At 43.5% G+C, this 17169-nt stretch overlaps 1 protein-coding gene across 2 annotated transcripts in view; it reads left to right on the forward strand.

Moving 5' to 3' along the window:
- fstl5 (follistatin like 5) overlaps nucleotides 1-17169 on the forward strand; it is a 738182-nt gene that overhangs the window by 51965 nt on the left and 669048 nt on the right. For both annotated transcript variants that reach the window (XM_033018303.1, XM_033018313.1), the window contains exon 3: nucleotides 4697-4730. In XM_033018303.1, the coding sequence (XP_032874194.1) occupies nucleotides 4697-4730 (34 nt within the window). The remainder of the gene's footprint in view (nucleotides 1-4696; nucleotides 4731-17169) is intronic.

The following is a 17169-nucleotide window of genomic DNA, read 5'->3' on the forward strand; positions in this document are numbered from 1 at the left end:
TGCTTTCCACAGCATTCAAATACTGCTTGGGCAGCTTATGTTTTTGTTTGTTCCAATGAAAAATCCTTGCTTATGAAGACCACAGTAATGATTGTACGGTATATGAACGGAAGAGCACAATGTCTCAACTCACAAACTGATGTATTTTCCGTGAACAGATGTGAAATCACAAAGAGTATTTGTGTAAAATATTTCAGAAGCTGAATCTTTATCATTGGGAGCATGTAAAATGAATGAGTTCTCTGATCGAGTAATAGAGAGGTTGCAGTTGATGTAGTCAAAAGGCAAACAACCACATTATAGATGTCTCTGGATAAAATAAAGCTTATGAGGGTACAAGATGAATGCATTCAAAATTGACCCGGGGGCAGAAAAATGAAAGCAGTGTGAGTAGTTGTTTTTCAGACAAGAGAAAAACGTTGATTTTACAATCACTGCTTTTTCAGATATTTAATAAGGACTTAGAATTGAGTAGTCAAAGCATCATTTTTAAGTCTGTAGATAATGCCAATCTTAAGACACATAGTTAACAATGGGGAGAACAGTAATACATTAAATAAAATTGGAATCCAAAAACCTTATGGCACAAGTGAAAGAAAATGTGTTTCCATCTCACAGCAAGGAAACTGTTGATTCTTTATAACACACTGTTAGGCCACAGTTTGCCAATTCTGGTTGCCACATTTTAGGAAACATTAAGACTTTTGAGCAGGGAATGCAAATAAAATGTACTTGAATGGTGTCAGGAATGAGGGACCAGTTAATATGGAGAATCTAAGCATCAGTGAGGTTGTTTAGCAGTGAAAATGTTGATATTTTGAGTTACACTGTACTAAAGCTGATCAGGATTTGAATGTATCACAAGAATATTTCCCATGGCAGTGGCTGAAGAATTGGTAAACAGGCAATACAATTATGGATGAATGGCAGAAGAATCAGAGGTGACATGAATATTATATTTCCACACAGTTAGAAATTGGAATACAGCATTGAATAGCTGATGGGCACATTCTCAAAAATAGCTTTCAAAAGCATAGTGGATGAACATTTGAGGAAACTACAGGGAAAAAGCAGAAAGCGGGACTAATTGGATTGCTCTTTCATAAAGATGGCACGGGCACAGAAGTTGAAATGACTAAATTCTGTGTTGCATTGTTCTCTGATTCAACCTTCAAGAACACAATTGGATTTTTACAATTTCCTGTCTAAAATATGAATGAATATAAAATATGATGGTACTTGATAATCCAATGAATTAGTTTAGTTAATTTAGAGATACAGCATGGAAACAGGCCCTTCGGACCACTGAATCTGTGCCGACCAGCGATCATCCCATGCAATAACATTATCCTACACATTCGGGACAATTTACAATTTTTACCGAAGCTAATTAACCTACAAATCTGTGCGTCCTGGGGTGTGGGAGGAAACCGGAGCAGCTGGAGAAAACCCCCGCAGTCACAGGGGAACGTACAAACTCTGTACAGACAGCACCCGTAGTCAGGATTGAACCCACGTCTCTGGCGCTGTAAGGCAGCAACTCTACCGTTGCTCCACCATGCCCCCCACTGAATAAGGTGAATCCAAAACATTAAATATGTTATAGATTAAATGTGCTGTGGCAGATTTACTCTCCCTATTACAATCTGAGCCCATGTCCTGGCAGAGTCAGGGGAAATGGGTATGCAAGCCACTTACAAAATACGTGCCTCTCACATTCTCCATCAATTGCTTCTGCTTCTTCTGCTCTCACTCGAGGCCAACCATAATAGTCAAAAAAGCTTGCAGAAAGGAATACACGGCTGGAAGGCAGTAGTTGCAGGACCCAGGCAGCGCTATTAGCTACCAAAATTATTGCTTTATTACATCGGATATATCCAGTCCTGCCAACAAAGATGGCATGCAATTTGGTACAAATTCACATTTCACTTGCAGGCCAGGCAGTCAAGAGTGAAAACCTGCAAGCTGTTCCATTGAAGATAAGGTTTCATCAGCGGTACGTTCCTTTTTTGTTGAACTGATGATATAAAACCTGATGCCACCCCCGCACCCCCATTGTCCCCACTCTCCCAGTCATAGTTATTAACATAGGCATCTTTACACTTTTTCCAATTTAATTGTGCATGAATGCATCAGCTTTCTTGTATCTCTGGGGGTCAGCTACCTCTCTACACAGGTATCAGAAAGTGATATTATCATACTTGAGTGAAAATGTTCAAATCATTAACTGAAAGACTGAACTTAATGAAAGAATATTAAGATTTATTTTAGCAAGAGATATGATAAATGGCGTTGTAGAACAATGAGTCCCTATTTTATTCCCACCTTCAAACATCCATGCAATTCTAAGCTAGTAAGTTACAATTTTCTGCTGTGGTGCACATTGTCAAAGCGGCATAGTGCCTTGAATACGTTCCTTTTGTTTTTGGCTTATTGTAGACCATGTGTGACATTGTGACATGGATCAATTCTTAGCTCCAATCATCTTAGAAATTGGGACATTTTATTGGGAGACTTGGAAGAGTTTGCTGATTTCTTACGCAGATTGAATGAAAGTCCCGATTTAGTAATAATACACAAACATGGTTGCTACAAATACAAATACAAAATGATCAGTCATATAAAAAAAACAAAAAAAAAACTCCTTTGTTGTCTGAGGAAAGAAATTTTGAACATCAAAACATCACACCCAGAAAAAAGCTCATGGTCTTCTGGGCAGCAATGGCCTCTATCCTTCTTTGCACTAATGTGGTGTTGGATTCCTAAGATACACATTTGAAAATGCAGAAGAGATGCCAATTCTGATTCCACAAAACCTTTCCAGTCCACCAGCAGGATAAGTGATACACAATTCCTGAAATCCATTCTGGCATAGATTACTAAGTGACAGAGGAAATGATTCAAGAATTTTCTAAAATTCTTATTGGCTTCATGCCCATTTGTTGGGAGCAAGCACACACAGAAGCCAATAGATGGAATGCACTGTCGCCCAAAGTACCCACTCCACCCTCCTATCAATCTCAATTAAGTACCTCCTACTCACAGTGGAAGATTATGCAGGATTCACAGTGGCTTCGAAACAGGAATGGAAGGAAATCACTCCCAATCCCAGGAGCTGCCTAAGAAGTCAATGGCCAAAACTGCAGCACTGACATAAACATCAAAAGCATTTTAAGTTATAAATTAAAAATGCATTTGTTTTTATTTCTTCTTATAATGCTAAACTTACAGTGTAACTACATTATTTCACTATGTAATGCAGTCTATATTAATAATTATATATTTTTAATTTTCTAATTGGTTTGAAAACCTCCTCCTGCCTGTCACTTTTGGTTTTGATCTGTGATGTCCTCTTTCTTTAATAAACATGGTTTTCTCCTTGCTGTCATAGGTGGATTCCTCGCCTGCATATCCTCTACACCCCATGGTTCTGCTTGCACTACCCCTCCACCAAGACAGAACTAGGATAGAGATTCCCTGGTCCTCAACTTTCACCCTAACAGTTTCTGCATCCAACCCATCTTTCTCCAACATTTCTGCCACCTTCAACCATATCACACCACCAGTCACATCTTCCCATCCCCACCTCTTGCTGCCTTCCACAGAGACCATTCCATCCGTAATTATTTGGTTCACTCATCCCTTCCCATCCAAATCGCACCCTCCCTAGGTACTTTCACCCTGCAGCCATAGGATATGTAACACCTCTCCCTCTACCCCTCCCACACATACATCCACTGTCCCAGGAGTCCCTCCAGGTGATACAGAGGTTCACATGTACCTCTTCTAACCTCATCCAATGCATTTGGTTGGTCCACCAAGACCTACGTAATCTCCCCAGTTGCTTACCATTTTAACTCCCCATCCCATTCACACACTGACCTTTCTGTCCTGGACCTCCTCCATTGCCAGAGTGAGGCCACATAAAATATGAGGTGCTCCAGTTTGTGTTAGGGTAGCTTACAACTTAACAGTATGAACATTGAATTCTCCAATTTTAGGTGACTAACCCACATACAACTCCCCCTTAACCCCCTTCCCCACTTTTTTCCCCTGTGCCCCACTTGAACTCTCACCTATTTCTCCCCTTCCACCTATATTCCTTCTGCTGGCTTCACATTTTGCACCTTTTCTATCCTTATCTCTGGCCTTTGTCCAACAATCTGCCTTTTAAATACCCTCTCATCTGTATCCACCTATCACTCACCAGTTTTTGTCCTGCCCTGATTCTCTTCTCACTTTCGTCCACCCGCCCCCCCCCCCCCCCCCCACCCACCACCACAATCAGTCTGAATAAGGATCTCAATCGAAACTTTATCTATCCATATTCGCCTGACCTGCTGAGTTACTCCCGCACTTTGTTTTATTTTTCTTGTAAACCAGCAACTGCAGTTCCTTGTGTCTGTAATTCCATTGCATTGTGTGACTTCAATAAATGGTTTTGTCAAAATTCTCAAAGCAGGTCTAATCATGTCATGGATGCAAACAAGTCAGACCCCTAATCCATATCATTATCATTAAATAATTCAATGAAAAATGTAAAGTAAAAAAATACAGAAGAAAAAGTTTCAAAAAAGTTACCCATTTCCTTTTTGTGAATTCCCAGTAGGTAACAAAAATAAATTAGCAACTCCACTAATATAAAATCATTACATGTTTATCTATTGACTTCTGTTTTCTTCCTATTTTATTGCAGCAAGACGGAAGCCCAGAGAGCATTAGATTAAAAGGTGAGTAATCAATTTGCTTATGGATTTCTGGATTTGACTGATTTTGTAAGGAGATTAAAATTTATGTATAAAAATAGCTTCAATGCCATCTGTTTGCTTTTTGCCGTGTTGATCATGGAATCAATCATAATTTATGGGGTAATAGCGATATTGCTGGAATTAAATATCTGTGGAGCTGCGAGGAAAATCAAATGACTTTGGGTATTTACCATTCAAGATAAAATTTGCCCCAAAATAGTTGTGGGAAATCTCACTAGAGTTTAAGATTGGATAATTTGAACCAGGAAATTGATACACGGAGCAAGTTGTTCCTAAGAACAGTTTAGTGGATATTTTAAAACATTTCTAGTGGAAATCCCACCCATTGAGTAATTAGGCTGGTCACTGTAAAAGACATTTGGACAAGTACGTGGATTGGATAGGTTTAGAGGAGGCAGATGGAACTAGTGTAGATGGGGTATGTTGGTTGTCATGGGCAAGATTCACTGAAGGGCCTATTTCCTAGCTCTATAACTCTTTGACACTTAAGCATGGCATATACCACAGTGCGCCTCATGTTTCTCCAGCATCATTCCTTTGCACATCATTACATCATCAATCTGCCAGTTGCTCATCTAAGCCTTGTGTATGGTAATCACAATGATAATGTGAAAACTATAATTAACATTTCTGACTCTCAGCAAAGCAAGGTGCAACGTATGCAGCATACATTCTGCGTACCATATAACAGTGAATGTCCATTTTTCGGCACAAAATATTTAAATACAAATATTCAATGAATTCAGCATCTTATAAAATGTTGTTTCTGGTGATTTCCTGAGTGCACCTGAATACATGGAGAGCTTGAGCAAGTTCCAGGTAAGTTCCTAGTCTCTGTTGATTTAGCTTCATAGTTTCACAGCACTCCTGATGTATTTGCCTTCTTGATGCGTATTAGGCTAAAGAGGGACTCTTTAGTCCCTATATATAATTTCAATTATTTCTCATTGAAAACCATTTAATTTGGTAGGTGCAGTCTCTGTAGTGGAATGCTATAGCAGGATCCCCATCAACTGAGCAAGTTGGCCGAGGAATAGTTAATGGAGTTACATGTAGATAAGTGTGAGGTGTTGCATTTGGGAATAACAAATGGAGCAAGACCTTTACATGGAATAGCCGGGCCTTGGAGAGTGTTGTAGAGCACAAGGACTAAGGAGTACATGTACAGAAGTTTCCTGAAAATGGCGTCACTAGTAGATTGGGTGGTCAAAAAAAATTAGGAGAATAGATAGGGTGAATGCACAGTCTTTTACCCAATGAAGGAGAAACAAAAACCAGAGGACATTCATTTAAGGTGGGACGGGAAAGATTTATTTGGAATCTGAAGGGCTTATTTTTCACACAAGGGTGGTGGATATATGGAACACATTACCAGAGTTGAGGCAGGTATTATAACAGCATTTAAAAGACATTTGGACAGATACATGGATAGGAAATGTTCAGATGGATATAGGCAAATGCAGGTATGTGGGCAAGTTGGGCTAAAGGACCATAGTATGTCTATGATTCTCTACATTGTGACGTTTATAAGTCTATTAGATAGGCAAGTGGATATGCAGGGAATGGATGGATATGGATCAGGTGCAGGCAGATGGAATTACTTTAGTTTGCCATCATGTTTGGCACAGACATTGTGGGCTGAAAGGCCTGTTCCTGTAAGAAGGAACAACAGATGCTGGTTTACACTGAAGATAGACACAAAATGCTGGAGTAACTCAGCGGGACAGTCAGCATCTCTGGAGAGAAGCAATAGGCGATGCTTCGGGTTGAGCCTTCTCCTCAGACTGAGAGTCAGGGGAGAGGGGAACTAGAGGTATGCAAAGGTACAAAGAACAAATGAGTGAAAGGTATGAAAAGAAAAGTTGAGCTTGGGCAGCTTTCAACCCAACAGTATGAATATTGAGTTCTCTAATTTCAAGTAGCCCTTGCTTTAACTCACTCTTTACCAAAGTCAGGGGTCGGCAACCGATGGCCCATGGGCCGAAAGCGGCTCGTAAACCAAAATCATCCGGCCTGCAGGCGTATTTTTTTTCCCGCAATCATCCGGCCCGCAGACTTCCATCATCTCCGGTACCTGGAAGGTGATTTTCGGACCGAGGGTCGGGTGAAACACTGAAAGGGACGCAATAAATCCTGCTGCCCATCGCCCTGCGTGAGACTGGGCTCCTCCTCCCGGGCCCGAGGCCGAGACACCCAGGCGCGGTGACACAAGGACGCGAGGAGGCCTGCACTTGCGGCTGCAATGGCGGAACCGCCGAGCGTCGTCGAGCTCTAGCTGTACCGAATCCTGCGCAAAGCTGCTGGCACGGCCGCGCACCTTCTGTATCTGGGCTTCACTGTCTGGATCGGGGTTGTCTCTAGGCCGGGGATGTGGCCCGCCATCTGCTCACAGACATGCGTCCTGACCCCTATACACAACAAGCTTGCCGACCCCTGATCTATGTCTTCCTACTACTTTCACTTACCTCCTGCTTAGTTTCACTCTTTGTATTCCCTCTTTATCACCTTATCCACAACCAATAATTTACCATTGTGGGCTCCACCTTTCCTTGATCATCTGTGCTGGCTTTGATTTGGTCTTTCAAACCTTTCATTCTTTCGTTCTCTGTACCTTTTATGCCTCTAGTTTCCTCTCCCCTGACAGTCTGAAGAAGTGTCTCGACCAGAAACATCACCTATTCCTTTTCTCCAGAGATGCTGCCTGATCTGCTGAGTTACTTCAGCATTTTGTGTTTTGGCCTGTTCCTGCGTTGTTCTCTATTATAGACTAGACAAAGTGGGCCCATGTTCACACGTGAGGGTGGGTCCCCCGACGCATTATTCCAACACTCCACCAATTCCAATATTGGTGGCCAGTGGGGGGGGCTTTCTGGAGTGCTGGTATGGGTTCTTGGGGTGGCAGCTCAGTCCCTCAAGCCTGATCTGCTGGCAGCTCACTCACGGCTGGTGGGCTGGCAGTTGACTCATGACTATTCCTTGAAATTCCATTTCAAGCAGGGTGCAAGGCCACCAAATTCAAGTGCAGTTTCTTACCACTATGAGAAGGGTGCAAGGCCACCGAATTCAAGTGCAGTTTCCAACCACTTCAAGCAGGGTGGAACGCCACCGAATTCAAGTGCAGTTTCATACCACTTTCAGCATGGTGCAAGGCTACCAAATTCAGTGCAGTTTCATACCACTTCAAGCAGGATGCAAGGCCGCCAAATTCAAGTGCAGTTTCATTCCACTTCAAGCAGGGTCAAGGCCACCAAATTCAAATGCAGCTTCATACCATTTCATGCAGGATGAAACCACCGTAAAACCAAACAAAACACCAAACTCACAGTTCAGTAGACATTCAGTGTGTTCAGTTGATTCACAGCTCAGACAGAGTCATGACCTCTCCCTCCCTCATCATGCAGAGACTGAGCCACACCCACACTTCTGGGTTTTACAACTCCTCCCCCTCCCACTGGAAAAGGTGTGGCTTTCAGGGCGTGATTGACAGGAGAGAGATTCTCAACATTTTTTAAACACTAATAACACTTTCATTTTTCATTGATGGGAAGAATTCTCTGCACCTGCTCAGCAGAAGGGGGACTGAGTAAGATGGCCAAAAATCACAGCCGTAAGTGGTAGCGTTTTATCTAAAATCAATATACAGTGCAAACAGGAAGTAAGTGCATTTGCAGTAGTGCCTTTCAACTTCAAGCCAAAGCACCCAAGCCACCATTTGCAGTAAGTAGTGCCTTTCTACTTCAAGCCAAAGCACCGAAGCCACCATTTGCAGTAAGTAGTGCCTATCAACTTCAAGCCATATCACCCAAGCCACCATTTGCAGTAAGTAGTGCCTTTCAACTTCAAGCCAAAGCGCCCAAGCCACCATTTGCAGTAAGTAGTGCCTTTCAACTTCAAGTCAAAGCACCCAGGCCACCATTTGCAATAAATAGTGCCTTTCAACTTCAAGCCAAAGCACCGAAGCCACCATTAGCAGTAAGTAGTGCCTTTCAACTTCAAGCCAAAGCACCAAAGCCACCATTAGCAGTAAGTAGTGCCTTTCAACTTCAAGCCAAAGCACCCAAGCCACCATTTGCATTAAATAGTGCATTTCAACTTCAAGCCAAAGCACCCAAGCCACTATTTGCAGTAAGTAGTGTCTTTCAACTTCAAGCCAAAGCATCCAAGGAACCATTTGCAGTAAGTAGTGCCTTTCAACTTCATGCCACCATTTGCAATAAGTAATGCCTTTCAACTTCAAGCCAAAGCACCCAAGCCACCATTTGCAGTAAGTAGCGCCATTCAACTTCAAGCCACATTGTAGGGGGCGCTGCTCTGGCAGCAGCCATGTCAGCAGCGCGTCAGTTTTTTTCAACTTTTTATTTTTATTTTTAGTATGTTTTAAAGTATGTGCTTAATGTTCCTTTGTGTGTTTTGTGTGGGGGGTGGTGTGGGGGGGTGAGGGGGAAACCGCTTCGGTCGCCTCCTCCATGGAGAGGTGACTTTTTTAAGGTCACCCCCCCGTGGCCGAACATCAAGGATCGGCGCGACCTTTCCCGGAGACGCGCCCGGGACTTCAGCGGCGGGCACAGCGTGGACTCTCGTTGTGGAGCGGGTGAGCCCTCGCTGGGGCTCGCTGGAGGGGAGCGCTCCGTTTTGCTGGCCCGGGGCAGCCGGCAGCCTGAAGTCGCAGCCTGAAGTCGCGGTCTGCAGAGCTCCAGCTGGTGCGGCGTCTACAGCCCGGGATCCCTCGTGGGGGACCCGGGGGAAGAAGAAGCCACCACTGCCGGCCCATGGCCAATTTCTACCGCGGGGCCGGCATGGACTTACCATCACCCCTGGAGGGGAGCTTCGACCGCCGGCCCTGCTGTCTACGGTGCTTCTGGCTGCTGCGGGGACTTTAAATCTCGACCTCCGGCCTGCGGCCTACAACAATCTAAAGCCGCGGTCTCCGGTGAGGAAGAGCCGATCCTGGACTGACTCTGGACTCTGGTCCTGTCCACGGGGGGGAAATGGAGGAGGACTGGCCAAATGTTTGTGCCTTCCACCACAGTGATGAATGCTGTGGTGGATGTTTGTGTTACATTTTTATTGTGGTTGTGTGTTCTTTATTATTGTATCGCTGCCGACAACCCAAAATTCCACCAGCCTGGCTGTGTCGTCATTAAAATACAATACAATACAATACATCACCCGCCACCAATGCAGTAAGTAGTGCCTTTCAACGACAAGCTAAAGCACCCTAACAACCATTTGCAGGCAGTGCCTTTTTACTTCAAACAAACCATATTTTCATTTTCAAACCACATTAAGGGTACTCACAGTTGTGTAGACATTTGTTCAGTGTAATTCAGAGCTCAGAGAGACGTGACCCTTGACTTCATCCATCTTGCAGAGACTGAGTGAGGCACACCACTTCCTGGTTTTATTGTCCCCCCCCCCCTCCATCCAGCAGGTGCAGCAGAGAGAATGGTGATTTTTTTAAAACGTCAAGCCAAATCTCCCAAGCCACCATTTGCAGTAAGTAGTGCCTTTCAACTTTAAACCAAAGCTCCCAAGCCACCTTTTCCAGTAAATAGTGCATTTCTACTTCATGCCAAAGCACCCAAGCCACCATTTGCAGTAAGTAGTGCCTTTCAACTTCATGCCACCATTTGCAGTAAGTAGTGCCTTTCAACTTCGCCAAAACACCCAATCAACCAACCGCAGTAAGAAGTGCCTTTCAACTTCAAGCCAAATCACCCAAGCCATCATTTGCAGTAAGTAGTGCATTTCAACTTCAAGCCAAAGCACCCAAGCCACCATTTGCAGTAAGTAGTGCCTTTCAACTTCAAGCCAAAGTACCCAAGCCACTATTTGCAATAAGTAGTGCCTTTCAACTTCAAGCCAAAGCACCCAAACAACCATTTGCAGGCAGTGCCTTTTTACCTCAAACAAACCATATTTTCATTTTAAAACCACATTAAGGGTACTCACAGTTGTGTAGATATTGTTCAGTGTTATTCAGAGCTCAGAGAGACGTGACCCTTGGCTTCATGCAACTTGCAGAGACTGAGTGAGGCACACCACTTCCTGGTTTTATAGTCCCTCCCCCTCCCTCCAGCAGGTGCAGCAGAGAGAATGGTGATGTTTTTAAACTTCAAGCCAAAGCTCCCAAGCCACCATTTGCAGTAAGAAGTGCCTTTCAACTTCAAACCAAATCACCCAAGCCATCATTTGCAGTAAGTAGTGCCTTTCAACTTCAAGCCAAAGCACCCAATCCACGAACCACAGTAAGAAGTGCCTTTCAACTTCAAGCCAAATCACCCAAGCCATCATTTGCAGTAAGTTGTGCCTTTCAACTTCAAGCCAAAGCACCCAAGCCACCATTTGCAGTAAGCAGTGCCTTTCAACTTCATGCCACCATTTGCAGTAAGCAGTAACTTTCAACTTCAAGCCAAAGCACCCAAGCCACCATTTGCAGTAAGATGTGCCTTTCAACTTCAAGCCAGATCAACTGCCACCATTTGCAGTAAGTAGTGCCTTTTAACTTCAAGCCAAAGCGCCCGCCACCATTTGCAGTAAGTAGTGCCTTTCAATTTCAAGCAAAGCACCCAAGCCACCATTTGCAATAAGCAGTGCCTTTCAACTTCAAGCCAAAGCTCCCAAACAACCATTTGCGGGCAGTGTCTTTTTACTTCAAAACCATATTTTCATTTTCAAACCACATTAAGGGTACTCACAGTTGTGTAGACTTTTGTTCAGTGTTATTCAGAGCTCAGAGAGACGTGACCCTTGACTTCATCCATCTTGCAGAGATTGAGTGAGGCACACCACTTCCTGGTTTTATAGTCCCTCCCCTTCCCTCCAGCAGGGGCAGCAGAGAGAATGGTGAATGTTTTAAAAACATTAATATCTCTCTGATTTGTCATCGATGGGAAAAATCCTCCGCACCCATAAGGCGGAGGGGGGCTCTGAGTGAGGTGGCCAAAAATGACGGCCGTAGGTGGCGGCGTTCTGTCGGAAATCGCAGCACAGTTGGCCAAAAGCGGTCAAGATCAGAGATTTAGTAATATAGATATTATACCTGCTTTAGCTTATAATTCAAATAAAATCTGCCATTCCTTTCATCCCATTGTTATTAATCCTAAATACGCCTTGCCATGGAACTTACATTGACAGACCTAAAGTTTTGTGAATCCAATTAAAGTTTTTGGAAGCATTCCCCAAGTCATGGGGATCTACTATTTCTGAGAACATAAGTATATGATTTGTGGCATTATCAGTGTTGATAATTATAACTTGCATTGTATTTGCTGCCATGCAATGGAAAATTAATTTACATATACATATAATTTGAAAAAGGAAAAACATATAACTTCTAAAATATAGCATTTGCAGGGATTGAATGTCTGAAAATTAATGAACGGCATAAGATTTTTGAGCACTAAATCAAAGCAGGCAACATAAATACTAGTTGTAGCTTGCAACTGAATTGAACTCTAAATCAAACTCAAAATAGTAGTCCCCCAACTTAATACTTATGTAAATACTAAGAACTCCTGCAAATATATTTAGTGAGAAACATGCAGTTTATCTTAATTAATATTTCTTGGTACTCATTACATATATCGTGGTGTTTAAGAAGGAACTGCAGATGCTGGAAAATCGAAGGTACACAATAATGCTGGAGAAACTCAGCGGGTGCAGCAACATCTATGGAGCGAAGGGAATAGGCAATATTTCGGGCCAAAACCCTTCTTCAGACTGATGGGAGGTGGAGGGGGGGGGGGGGGGGGGGGGGGTTCGGTGAGAAGAAAGGAAAAAGGAGGAGGAGGAGCCCGAGGGCTAAGGGAGAGATAGGAAGGGCAGGAGACAGCAAGGGCTAACAAAATTGGGAGAATTCAATGTTCATGCCACCAGGATGCAGACTCCCCAAACGGAATATGAGGTGCTGTTCCTCCAATTTCCGGTGGTGCTCGCTCTGGCCATGGAGGAGACCCAGGACAGAGAGGTCGGATACGGAATGGGAGGGGGAGTTGAAGTGCTGAGCCACCGGGAGGTCAGGTTGGTTAATGAGGACCGAGCGGAGGTCTTCGGCGAAACGATGGCCAAGCCTCTGCTTGGTCTCACCGATGTAGATCAGCTGACATCTAGAGCAGCGGATGCAATAGATGAGGTTGGAGGAGGTGCAGGTGAACCTCTATCGCACCTGGAACGACTGCTTGGGTCCTTGAATGGAGTCGAGGGGGGGAGGTAAAGCGACAAGTGTAGCATCTCTTGCAGTTGCAAGGGAAAGTGCCCGGGGAGCGGATGGTCCGCAAGGGAAGAATTGACAAGGGAGTTACGGAGGGAGCGGTCTTTGTGGAAAGCAGACATGGGGGGAGATGGGAAGATGTGGCGAGTGGTGGGGTCACGTTGGAGGTGGCGAAATTGACGGAGGATTACTTGTTGTATGTGACGGCTAGTGGGGTGAAAGGTGAGGACTAGGGGGACTCTGCACTTGTTGCGAGTGGGGGGATGGGGAGAGAGAGCAGTGTTACGGGGTATGGAAGAGACCCTGGTGTGAGCCTCATCTATGGTGGAGGAGGGGAACCCCCGTTCCCAGAAGAATGAGGACATTTCAGATGCCCTGGTGTGGAATGCCTCATCCTGGGAGCAGATGCGGCGTAGACAGAGGAATTGGGAGTAGGGGATGGAGTCCCTACAGGAACCAGGGTGGGAAGAGGTGTAGTCCAGATAGCCATGGGAGTCAGTGCGTTTATAGTGGATGTCGGTCAGATCACCTGTGATGGAGATAGTGAGGTCAAGGAATGGTAGGGAAGTGTCGGAAATGGCCCAGGTGTATTTGAGTGCCGGATGGAAGTTAGTGGTGAAGCGGATGAAGTCACTCAGTTATGTGTGGGTGCAGGAGGTGGCACCAAAGCAGTTGTCCATGTAGCGGAGGTAGAGGTCGGGCATGGGGCCCTGGTACGTCTCGAACAAGGATTGTTCGATGTACCCGACAAAGAGGCAGGCGTAGCTGGGGCCCATGCGCGTGCCTATAGCTTCGCCTTGTATTTGGAGGAAATGGGAGGAGTCAAACGAGAAGTTATTGTGGGTAAGGACCAACTCCACTAGGCGGAGGAGAGTATCAGTGGCCGGGTATAGGTTGCTTCTCCAGTCGAGGAAGAACCGGAGGGCTTTGTGTTACCCTATATCGTGGTACTCATTCCAAATATATATTCCAACTTATATCGTGGTATTCATTGCAAACCAAATTTGCAGAAAAGTGAGAGGACATTTTTTTTTACTTCCTCTTCCATGGGAAGAATTTGTTGTAGATCTTATGCTGATTGGAGTTCTTGTGTGTTGACAACACTGATGGGAAAACTATTTAAATATGCTTGCAATTTTCCATTATGCCACTGCCAGCATCAGTGTTTTTCCAGTTGCATATGTGTATTTATTTTCCACACACCAAAGAAAAAAATACAGTGTTGTATAGTATTTACAGAGCAGAAACATGCCATCTGCTCTAACCAGCCCATGCCAATGTGATTCCATGTGAACCTCCACTGAGTTACTTCAATCTCTCAATTCCCGAGTGTTACAAACGTTATCATATTCATTCACTGGGCATATATGGTTCTCAAACTCACACATCAGCAGACTCTGTCCACAACTGCAACACCATGCAAGAGGTCTAAATATAGAAGAGATCTGAGTAATTATCTTAGATATGTTGTGATGTGTAACCCAACAATCTGTTTGCATTTGATATGGAAAATTATTCTATACCTGCGAGTGAAATTAATGCAGACATTTTTATTTTAGTTTAGTTTTAATTTAGAGATACTGCGCGGAAACTGGCTCTTTCAGTCCACTGAGTCCGCACCTACCGGCGATCCCCACACTAACACAATCCTACGTACACCAGGGACAATTTACATTCATACCAAGCCAATTTACCTTCAAACCTGTACGCCTTTGGAGTGTGGGAGGAAACCGCACATCTCAGCGAAAACCCCATGCAGGTCATGGGGAGAACATACAAACTCCATACAGACAGCATCCATAGTCGGGATCGAACCCGGGTCTCTGGTGCTGCAAGCGCTGTAAGGAAGGAACTCCAACGCTGTGTCACTGTGCCGCCCTATAGTTGGATAACTAAAAATTATTCACTTAATTTGTGTATTGTCAATTGCAAATAATAATTCCTCAAAGGAAAATGGTTGGTTGTGGAGAGTGGAGAATAGCTGATTACCTATCTAACTGCATGAAATGTGCTTTAGGTTGCAAAAGTCTGCGCCCCTAATTTATTGACAGTTGACAGTGTGTGGAATTTTGAATTAACACTCAGCAGAAACTGGGATAAGAATATTTTATCAATACAGACCTCTCCTGGTCATCAGCTGCAGTTTAAATATGGCATGTTTGCATCACATTACCAACTTGACCAATAACACTAGGAAATTCCCTTGGACACTTCTGAGTTCAGACTTCCAAATGGTCCTTACACAAGCCAGTGTACTGTCCAATTTATCTCTAAGTGGACATTGGACTTTATCTATGGAGCTGATGTGCCGCAATGCTGAGAACTATATTCTGCACTTAATATCTTTCCCTTTGGTCTATCTATTGTACTTGAGTTTAACTTGATGTATTTATGAGTAGTATATCTGATCTGTTTGGATAGCATACAAAACAAAGCTTTTCACTGTACATCACTGCACGTGACAATGGTAAACCAAAACATAAATCTAAACCTCAACACCTAATTTCTTCAACTAATACCTTCTTAATTTTTATTTTGGAAAGGATATGAACAAAATGACCAAGAGGATGAACCTTCAATCTATCTGATATTATCACCATTGCATATTGGCATGGGTTAGTGGGTGGAGAGAGGAGAGGAGAACAGGGTGGGAGGGGGATATTTTTAATGACTAGGTGAAGAATATTCACCCGGTTCTCCCATTCATTACTCCCAATGTTGAGACAGACCATTGTGAAAAATGTGTAATGATTGGATAAGGCTGAGCACTCTGGTCTGATCCCACCCTCAACTCACTCAACTACGACCATTACCAACCCCTCCGCCCGTCAACTCCCACCATGATGCCTTTGTTCAAGACGACACATGACAAGGGAAAAGTGCATGCGCATCTTTCACCCTCATGACATCCCAAAGGAATCACAGCACAATGAAGATATAACTATTGTCACAGTGTAATGGCCAAATTTAAGCAGAGGTTAATACCAAAATTCATACTATTTTCCAACATTTGTGAAGGAATAAATGTTACCCGCGAAGGTCCCCATCATCAAATTCCTTTTCATCAAATTATCTGTCATGTAGCGGTGCCTGCTAGCGCACGCAGATATTGAACCCGGCGTTCGGAAGCCGCGGTCACGTGACTCGGGAGGGGCTGTTGTTTTCGCTGACCACCGTTGTGGGCAGACGTGTCTGAAAAGCCTGTAGGCTGCAATTTGAACTTTCGAATAAAGATATGTTGAAAACTCCAGTAGTCATTTCTCAGACCACTAAGTCAGGATCATTTATGTCTACAATATGAATAGACAGGATAGTTGTTTAAAATGTTACTTAAAGATGGATGGACAACCTCCTCTGGACACTGAAGGGTTTTCCCAGAATGTGCATTGGTTCTTAATTCTATTATAACTACCCCTGGGGCCAATGATATTTATATTGGGGACCAGCTGATGCCTCTGGACATGTATCTTCTAATGAATCAGTGCCCTGGAGGAAATTAAGTTGAAAAATTAATAAATAGTAATGTCTTGTAAAGTAATACTCATGATGGATGTAGACAATGGGTTGATAATCGTATATTATCTTAAAAACTGCTGTTTATTTGGGGCTGTAAGAACTAAATCTTAAGTTTTATTTTAATTTCCTGCTCCAGGTTTGAAAATTATTTTTAATTTTAAAAGCTTTCTTAAATTTCTCCTTCATAATATAAAATTCTGCAACTCTTTGCCATTTACATTCTTCTGTGCTGTGCTCAATATCCATGACACCTAATGCCACCTTATATCTAGCTTTGTGAAAATGCAAGGAATTTTATGGACTTGTTTTCCTGTTTTCCTCTCTGTCCATTCCTGAGTAAAATAAGGCATTGATTCAACCACATTTTCATGTGTTCTGTGAAGCAGAACTGAACTGAATCTGACCCACTGCTTGAACTCATTGCTGAAGGAAGCACACTTTCTCCCAAGCTAACCTGATCCACAAGCAGAAGGCAAACTGAGCTGACATTTGATATGCAATGGTCCTTCTGTGAAGCAGATTGGTCTATGAGCATTCTGGGGTCCCATCCCAAGAACCCCCTGCTGGTGTTTTGACAGTTCTTTGTTGCCAAATGCTTTTGAACCATTTTATAACGTCTCGTGATACCCAGAATCAATTTGAAACATTTCAAAGAACCCAAAAAATATATAA

The sequence above is a fragment of the Amblyraja radiata genome, chromosome 1 (genome assembly GCF_010909765.2).
Source record: "Amblyraja radiata isolate CabotCenter1 chromosome 1, sAmbRad1.1.pri, whole genome shotgun sequence".
In the NCBI taxonomy this organism is placed as follows: Eukaryota; Metazoa; Chordata; class Chondrichthyes; order Rajiformes; family Rajidae; genus Amblyraja; species Amblyraja radiata.